General features: G+C 42.4%; 1 protein-coding gene across 1 annotated transcript; it reads left to right on the top strand.

Annotated features, from left to right (window-relative positions):
- The first annotated feature begins 11 nt into the window (after nucleotides 1-11).
- On the top strand, nucleotides 12-7,941 carry MSRB2 (methionine sulfoxide reductase B2). Its single transcript, XM_010296615.1, has 6 exons — nucleotides 12-102; nucleotides 1,144-1,250; nucleotides 2,240-2,314; nucleotides 3,518-3,527; nucleotides 6,316-6,455; nucleotides 7,810-7,941. Exons 1-6 carry the CDS (start codon nucleotides 12-14, stop codon nucleotides 7,939-7,941), a joined length of 555 nt encoding a protein of 184 aa, XP_010294917.1.
- The last annotated feature ends 431 nt before the right edge of the window (nucleotides 7,942-8,372 follow it).

Consider the following 8,372-nt stretch of genomic DNA (forward strand, 5'->3'; position numbering starts at 1 on the left):
CCCCTGCCGATATGACGGCTCATCTGCTCCGGAGGATGCTTGGGAGCCACGTCCTCCTCTTCCGCCTCCGTTCCCTGCTGCGGAGCTCCAGCAGTGGCACAGGTAGCCCTTGCCCAGAGTATTTTGGGGGAGGGGAGGACAGGAGCCACCCTGCAAGGGGAGAGCATCCCCGTCCCCAGTGTCCTCTGTCTAGCCAGTTGGAAAGGACTAAGTCAGCCTGCTGTGGGTCTTTCTCTCGAACTGGCAGGCTAAACTACAGTTTTTACATTTAAACTGTAATTTTAAAATTCTTTTCTTTTTTTTCCCCCCAATATCACCTCTGCATTGCAAGAGGTGGGTCCAGACAAGTGTTCATCGCTCAGGAGCTGATTTCTTTTTCAAGGATCCTATGCTGATGGGCAATAAGTGCGGAAGTATTTCCCCACCTCAAACTTTCTGATTAGGAAGGAATTAAACAATTTTACTGATTGTTTTTCAGCCAATCTATGAATTCTTTGTCAATCCCATACCACAATAAATGTTCTGCATGGTGTGTTACAGACTCATAGGAGGCATCGCTGGAGGCCTGCACCACGATGGGTGACTTCTGCTCTCCTGTTGTGTGTCCTTCACTTAACTATGGCCCCATTTCTCTTGGGCTGTAGGTGTTGCTTTCTTCCAGTGCTTCTTCTTAGCATCACCTTTCACTGAAGCTGAAGACTAGCAACTTCCACAGCCCATAAATGAACATTAGTTCTGGTTTCTCAGGGATTCCAAGAGGCAAACGGCCAAAGCTTTCAGTGATATCCAGGGATGAGGAAGGAGCACCAGCAGTTAGGAAGGAGCACCAGCAGACCAGCAGCTATTCCAAGCCAGAACAGAGGGCTGTGCTGGTGGTACCTTGGGTCGTAGGTGCCCATTTCTGTTCAGAGCCTTCCCAATTGGTGTGAGGGAGCTGCTCTCCATATGTGGCACACCAAATGGAAAGCAGATGCAAAGTCCTGCACTCATCCCTGCTCTAATGCCCCTGAACTGCCCTCCTGTGCTCCGTCTGTACCCACGGAAGCTTTGGGAGCATTGAGGTGATGGTGGAAAGCATCAACACAGTCTAAGTTAAAATGATGTTAAAAATAATACAAATTATCTTCCTATATCTAATTGAAGACACAGGCTTTCTGATGAAACAAGCTGAAGCAAGTGTTGCTACAGATTGGAAAAAAAACCCGACTCCAGAACAATTCTATGTTACAAGAGAAAAAGGAACTGAACCAGTAAGTAAAAGCACTAATGCTGTCCACGGTTAAGCCACCTTCTCTGCCTGCTGGGCAGAGGAAAACCTGCTTTGGGGAGCTGTCACCACTCAGTTGCTCGGCAGGTTTTCCCCTGCCTTCCTGTGGATGAAAGTTAGACTCAACATACTGAACCCGGTGGATTTTGTTCTGACCCAGACTCATTTGCAGATGAAAAAACATTCTGCATTCTTTTCATATTTTGTTTTGGGGTTTTGGGTTTTTTGGGGATACTTTACTGCCAGCTCAGCCGTCTGTGTGGCAGTAGTGGAGGCCTCTCTGGGGGGAGGAAGAAGATCATATTTTTGGCCTGTAGTCTCATTTTTTTGACCATATGTAGATTAGCCATGGAAATCTTATATGTAGCACTCCATTCAGGAGCCGGGTTACCCCTTGTGTGCCAGACCACCCACCCACCTTGTCCCCGTGCTTTGGCTCCTTCTGTGATGGAGGCCACGTAGTGCTGTGGGTGCAGTGCCGGCATCCCTAGCCCAGAGCCAGGGCTTCTGCACGCACAGAGCATGTACCGTGAGATTAAATCATGTGAACTGTGCCCAAATCTTTACAAATAAGGATCCCAATTCCAGACCATGCAGGGAGGAGGAGAGTCCCTTTGTAGAGCCACTTTGAAGTTGTGGCACTCCATAGCAGAGCCCTCATCTTGGGGATCCTGCACATTTCACAAGTTCCTCGGAGGTCACGACTCCGGCCGCGGTACCTGGATGATTTATGCATCTGAATGGTCTCGAAGTTTCTGGGGGCAGGGGGTAGTCTTCACTATTAATCCAAAGGCATCCTCCCCTTCATTTCTTTAGGCTGCTAATGTTTGTTCTTCAAAGCCCCCCTGTGAAGCCTTCTTTTTATGGTTTTTCTCCTGTTTTGAATCTGATTCCTACATGCTTGTTCCAGATGGTGAGCTTTTAAAGACCTGCATTATTAACTTCTCTTTTTTTTTCTTCCTTTTTTAAAAGCCATTTAGTGAGATCTATCTGAATAACACAGAATCGGGAATATACTACTGCATGTGCTGCAATGCCCCACTCACTGTCCAGGTAACATCCCTTAGGTTTCACAGCATCCTTAAAACGTCCTCACTGCAGCAGAAGTGGCAGTGTCTTTTCACAAGAGGAATGGGAAGTGTAGGTCAGAAGAACAATTGTTTGGTGCCAGAGTGCTATGTATAAGATTTCCAGCATATCCGTGGTGATACAGGTACATGTTATGCCCTTTTCTTGAACATACGAGGGTCTCCAGTGGCCAGCAGAGAGCAGTTGCTACATTAGCATCTGCTGTTTTCTCCTGCCACACTCACTGTCCTTTTTGGTCGATAACAATTACCTGTTTAAGGGGTCCCTAAGCCACAAGTTGCCACAAAATACGTGTATTTATGCGGCAGTATCACTGTATGTTTGCTGTGTTCTTGTGCTCTTCCATAGTCATCTTCTGCTACTCACGCTACTGGGCTAGAGAGACCTTTGGTCTGCCTTAGTCCAGCTGTTATGTCCTTACTGCTGGGTCCCTCATACTGAAGCTGAGACCTCCTCTCCACCCCCACGCCCTTCTTGTTCCATCAACTAAATTTGACTATTTTTGCCTTTTTAGTTATATCTACTTTTTAAAACCTGACTGCGAACAACTGCGCTATTAACCTTTGTGCTCTTTACAATACTGTAAATTTTGCAACTTCATTAAAGTCTAAGTAAAAGGAAATAGAGTGCTTCGGAGTAGGATGTGCAGAGGGTGTTCTGTTCTCTGTAACTGAACCAGAAAAGACAGTTCCTCATATTTTTGATCCAGAAAATAGCCTTTATTTATTACCAGCTGAGAGTTCAATGGAACACGGCTGATATGCCCATTTTTATGAAGACTTTAAAGGATGCATCACAGATCAGGACTTCAAGTGGGAAGCTGAGAAACAAGAGATCTGGATAGTAAGAAAGCGGGGGGAAATGTAATGTCTGTATTAAAAATAAACCTAAACTAAGCAATTAAAGGGCAAAATTGGAGTCTAATAATTGTGAACAGTTAGTTTTCCTTTGGCCAAGTATGGAAAACTATTGCTATGCAAATGAACATTTGCTTAACTGTATCTTTCTCTGTAGAGGTTTGCTAATAAACACTTTTAAATAAATTTATTTCAGAAGCTAGTGCAGCATTGCAGAATATTCTGAAGACAAATACAAAACCTAAAAATACCTCTGGAAAATTCAAGTACATTAGAGAAATTTTAAATTACTAAGCTGTGGAAGAGTTCCTTCAGTTCCTCCAAATGTTCCTTTAATTTAGACATCCTTTATATTAGACAATAGATATTGACAGGCCAACATGAAGAGAGATGAGCACTGGAGGGAATTGCTTCTGCTGCTAAACTAATAACCAACCAACAATATAGCCAAACAGTCATGCTGCTTTTTGCAGTATCCAGCTCTCAGACAATATAGATACTTTTGTTTAAAGCATAAAATAATGCTGATCTTTACAGACTGATACAGGGAAATAAAAAAGAAAACAAAAGGACTTCCAGGAAAAACCTTTTAAGAACACAGAAAATTATTAAATGTGCAAAATGATCCGAAAATATATTTTCCATGAATGCGTTATGTTGTGGAGGACACTAAAAATGGCAAAAAAAATGGTATTTGATAAGAGATGCATTCATCATGTTTATTTCCTAGTGCATTAAAATTGTCCTTTCTTTTTCGAAAGCATTAGATCATTAGCTACAGGTAAACATGAAACATTTCCTCCTTTCTTTCAAAGTATATGTGTGTGTATACATTTATACCAGAATTTATTACCTTCTGCTACCAAATATTCATTTGAAAGAGTTGGAAATACATGGAACAACCCCCTAACCTTTATAGATAGCAAATTGTGGTGCTTTAATGAAATCTTAAACCTTCAGCGAACCATAAACCTACAGCTGAGATTCATACAGCAAAAAGCACTTTTTAGAATTATCTGGATTCCATCCAGGATGACTGAAATAGGGATCAAAGTAAATGACATGTGCTGGAGGAATGGTGTGTCGAAGGCTAATCTAATGCATATGTTTAGGGAAAGTCCATTTATCCATAAATTAAGTGGTGAAATACTTCAAAGGACAAATATGATCTTGAACAGCAATATTTTTGGGTACTAAAATGTTTCTATTAGGGAATCTAAGTGATATTACTGTTAGTAAAACCACACAGAGACCATTTCTGTTGAGAGCTAGTTTAACAGCTCAAAAGATTGATCCTTTAGCAGTGGAAAACATCTACAATAAACGTAAGTATGGTGAGCAGCATGCAAGAGATGGAGTCAGTCAGGGTCAGATGCAAAACCCACATAGCATTAAAGACCTTCCTTGACTCTACAGGGTTTCAGAGAGGACCCTCGTATCAATGTATGAATAAGCAGAGGGATCCGTGTGTCAAAAAATGAAGAGTTCTGACTGAAATTTTTTGAGAATAAAAAAGAAACAGCACAGGTATATGTCAGGGAAATTCAGAAGTCATGTACGGACTTTTGTGTTTCCCCAGGTTGTTATTTGGGACTCTGCGGCTGGTAGGCACAGTGTTCTTGTGGTTTTGTAGCAGGGAAGGCATGGAGCCCTCTTTGGCTGGAAAGAAATAGGCCTGGAGCTCTGAATACCTTCTCATACAAACACAGAGTCTGCAAACTGCATTTGCTTTGGTGCAGGCTGCTTCTGCACTGTGTCCTATTTCTCCCCAGTTTTATGGAGGGGAGAGGTAGGAGAGCGTTTCTCATGGGTCTTCATGGATTGATGTAAAGGACTGAGCAACAACCCACACAAAAACTGGCCTTTGGTCATTCGGTGTTTGCAAATCCTCTTTTCCTTCCACAGTTATATTGCTCAAAGATGGCCCTGTCCAGTTAATTATAAAGCGCATGCTGAAGCATGCACTGTTCTTTGGGTTGGATTTTTTTAAGCTTTTCCCCCAGCTTGTTTGTCTTGTATTTCTAAAAAGCACTGCAAGTAAGATTTTCAGATTTTTCTTCACTGTATTAATATCCCACCAAAATATACACGATATATATTAGATATTTTGCTTTAAGTTCTGTATCAACTAATGGACTAACCCCCTTGACCACAGCAAAGCTGCTGCTGGTGTTGGTGTCGCCATCCACCACTAGATGCCAGTAAGAGCATTTGGTTTGTGAAACTGGGCTAAACCACGGGAAATCGGGAGGAAATGGTTGCGGTGGGTCTCCAGACCACTTACCCTAGTAGTATGTGAGTCTGTCTTCATTTCTTGCTCTAACTCACACTAGGTCACTCTTCACTAGGAGACTGTACTCATCACTATCAAAGCTTGCACAACCTTAAATAGAAGGGATTATCTCATTTCTGTATGCTAAATCCCAAAAATACATTCCGATTATAATTTCCAATATTCTGTAGGTTTTAATATGCACCCAAACAGGGCTGGTAATCCTGAATGTTAACAGGAGACACCCACAAGCTGACAGTCTGTGGTACTGTTTCTGATGGCTGTGATTATCTCTTGGGAAAAGTAGACCTTTGTGCTGTGAGGATTTGTCATTGGTTGATTGATGGTTTCAGCAAGGCTGGCTGATTTACCAAACCATTTTGATGGCTGACTATCAGACATGAGTGAGCCTCATCAGGTGAGCCAACCCAGCCATTATTCCATACTCATTTTCCATGCTTCGTTTCTTCTTGCAAACTCTCCTCTCTGAGGCTGTGCTGTATTGGGCCAGGCTTTGAACTGCAACTTTGCAGGTGTAATTCAGCTAAACAGTGTGCTCAGTCGTTGGAAAAAACTTTTTTCAAGCTTTATAAAATGCCAAACTAACAGTGAAATAGAAATTGTGAGGCAAAAGCTCCTGTTACGGGCTGATTGAGAATTCCCTTTGGTAAAGAGCTTCCAGTACAGTCCTATGACAGTGAGAAAACTTCTACTGCACCAAATGCTATTAATAGTAGTACAAGACAAGGACGAGGAAAAAAAGCCAATGTTCTTATTATAACATCTCTGTTATTAATTAACAAGAAAATCTGGTTTCCACTATAGCCCAGAAAAGTACAATTCTGGGACTGGGTGGCTATCGTTTTCTGAGGCTTATGGTACTTGTGGCAGAGATGAAAGTAACACCAATGTCATGAGACAAACAGATAACTCATTGGGATCAACTAGAACTGAAGTCACCTGCAAACAGGTATGTTTATTTTGGAGGTGATGCCCAAAGACCCAAATCTTAACAAATAAATTTTCTTTGTGCCCATGAAAAAATCTACCTAAATCTAGCAGTGAGAATTACAGTATCAGTGGAACTACTCTGTCTCACTTCTTGGTATGAAACACATTAGTAGATCTCTAAATACCTAACATAAATAGTTGGTTTGGGTGAAGAAAATGATGCGACTGGGTAGTTGTGTAAGTATAGCCAAGGGCTGGATTTTAGACAGAAAATTTATTCAGAGGACCTCAGATGAACTGCAGTATGTGACAACAAACAGTAGAAGGGCCTCTGAGATTTATTCCACCCATTTGCCCCATCACAGGGTTGGTGCTTCCTAATTCAGTCCTGCTAAATGTTTGTTTAAGCAGTTCTTAAAATATGCAGTGATGGAGACTCCACAGCCTGACTAGCTAGTGAGCTGTAACGTTCATGTCTTCCTACTGTTGGTTAGACACTGGGCAAAACACCAAGTTTGCTTTGCAGCAGGTGAGGATTATTCCTATTCACCCTGCACAGCGGTGGTGGTGCCCTACACCTTCACAGCTGCCTTCCATGGGTTCTCTCATTTCACAGAAGCCACCCTTCTGTGGTAGCTATTGCTGTCTTGGCAGTGTTCCTGTCCTTACACCCTCACCTCTACCCAACCCATGACACATACTTGTATTTGGACCTGCTGTAATACCCAGGTTCTTTTCTAAAGAACTGCCACCCTTAACCATTTCTTCCCAACCCTGATTCTGTTCTGTTTATTACGTCTGTTAAGATACAAAAGAATGCAATTGCGTTTAATGAATTGCAGCCCCTTCTAGCAAGATTAGTTATTAGCTGCAAATGTAACAAGCATTTGTTGCAGTCTATTATCATGGTATAGTTCATGTTTGCAGTAATATCCAGCAACCACCTTTCAAGAACCTCAGCTGAAGACAACCTTCCAATTTTATAATGAACGACTGATAGCTATTCTGAGTCTTCTTACCATCAGTAATTTGGGGAGAGGAAGGAATCCTCATCTGACCTGTGCGAAAGACCTACAGTGACTGTCTTAATTAACCTGAAATTTTCCTTATGTATTGAGAATTCTAGATCCTCACATTTATTTCCTATACTTTCTGGCATTAGTACCTTTTCACTTCCTCTTCTGGGACCTGTTTGCTTGGGGGCAGATATTCACCCACTGGCCAGATTACTCCAGGATGTATTTCTAGTCTCTCCCCAAGACTCAACAATGAATTCATCATACAAGTTTCTTCATTCGGAATAGCACAGTAGACACCAGCATGTGTTGGTCCATAATTGTAGCGGTAATAATTGTACATAATTTCTGTTGCAGTGTGATGCCCATCTAGGTCATGTGTTTGATGACGGCCCCACACCTTCTGGGCAGAGGTTCTGTATCAACAGTGTTTCATTACAAGGCAAAAGCCCAGATAGAACTCAATCTGCCCACGGTTGTAAAGGATAACAAAAAATGTTTTTACAAATATATTAACAACAAAAAAAGAGGCAAAGAGAATCTCCATCCCTTACTGGATATGGGGGGACTGTCACCAACGATGAGGAAAAGGCTGAGGTACTTAATGCCTTCTTTGCCTCAGTCTTTAATGGACAGAATAAGTGTCCTCAGGGTATTCAACTCCCTGAGCTGGAAGACAGGGATGGAGAGCACAATAAACTCCTCATAATCCAGCAGGAAACAGTTAAAGACCTGCTAAGACACCAGGACACCCACAAGTCTATGGGGCCTGATGGGACCCACCCGAGAGTACTGAGGGAGCTGGCAGAGGAGCTTGCAAAGACACTCTCCATCATTTATCAGCAGCCCTGATTAACAGGGGAGGTCCCAGCCAACTGGAGGTTTGCCTATGTGACGCCCATCTACAAGAAAGGCCGGAA

Source organism: Phaethon lepturus, unplaced genomic scaffold (assembly GCF_000687285.1).
Source record: "Phaethon lepturus isolate BGI_N335 unplaced genomic scaffold, ASM68728v1 scaffold57151, whole genome shotgun sequence".
NCBI lineage: Eukaryota > Metazoa > Chordata > Aves > Phaethontiformes > Phaethontidae > Phaethon > Phaethon lepturus.

Bases quoted from the DNA above. Each gene is read 5' to 3' on its own strand.
- MSRB2 (XM_010296615.1), top strand. From the start codon at position 12: ATGACGGCTCATCTGCTCCGGAGGATGCTTGGGAGCCACGTCCTCCTC. The intron at 103-1,143 runs GTAGCCCTTGCC...ATCTAATTGAAG, and splicing joins GAGCTCCAGCAGTGGCACAG to ACACAGGCTTTCTGATGAAA. The intron at 6,456-7,809 runs GTATGTTTATTT...TTTCTGTTGCAG, and splicing joins CTGAAGTCACCTGCAAACAG to TGTGATGCCCATCTAGGTCA.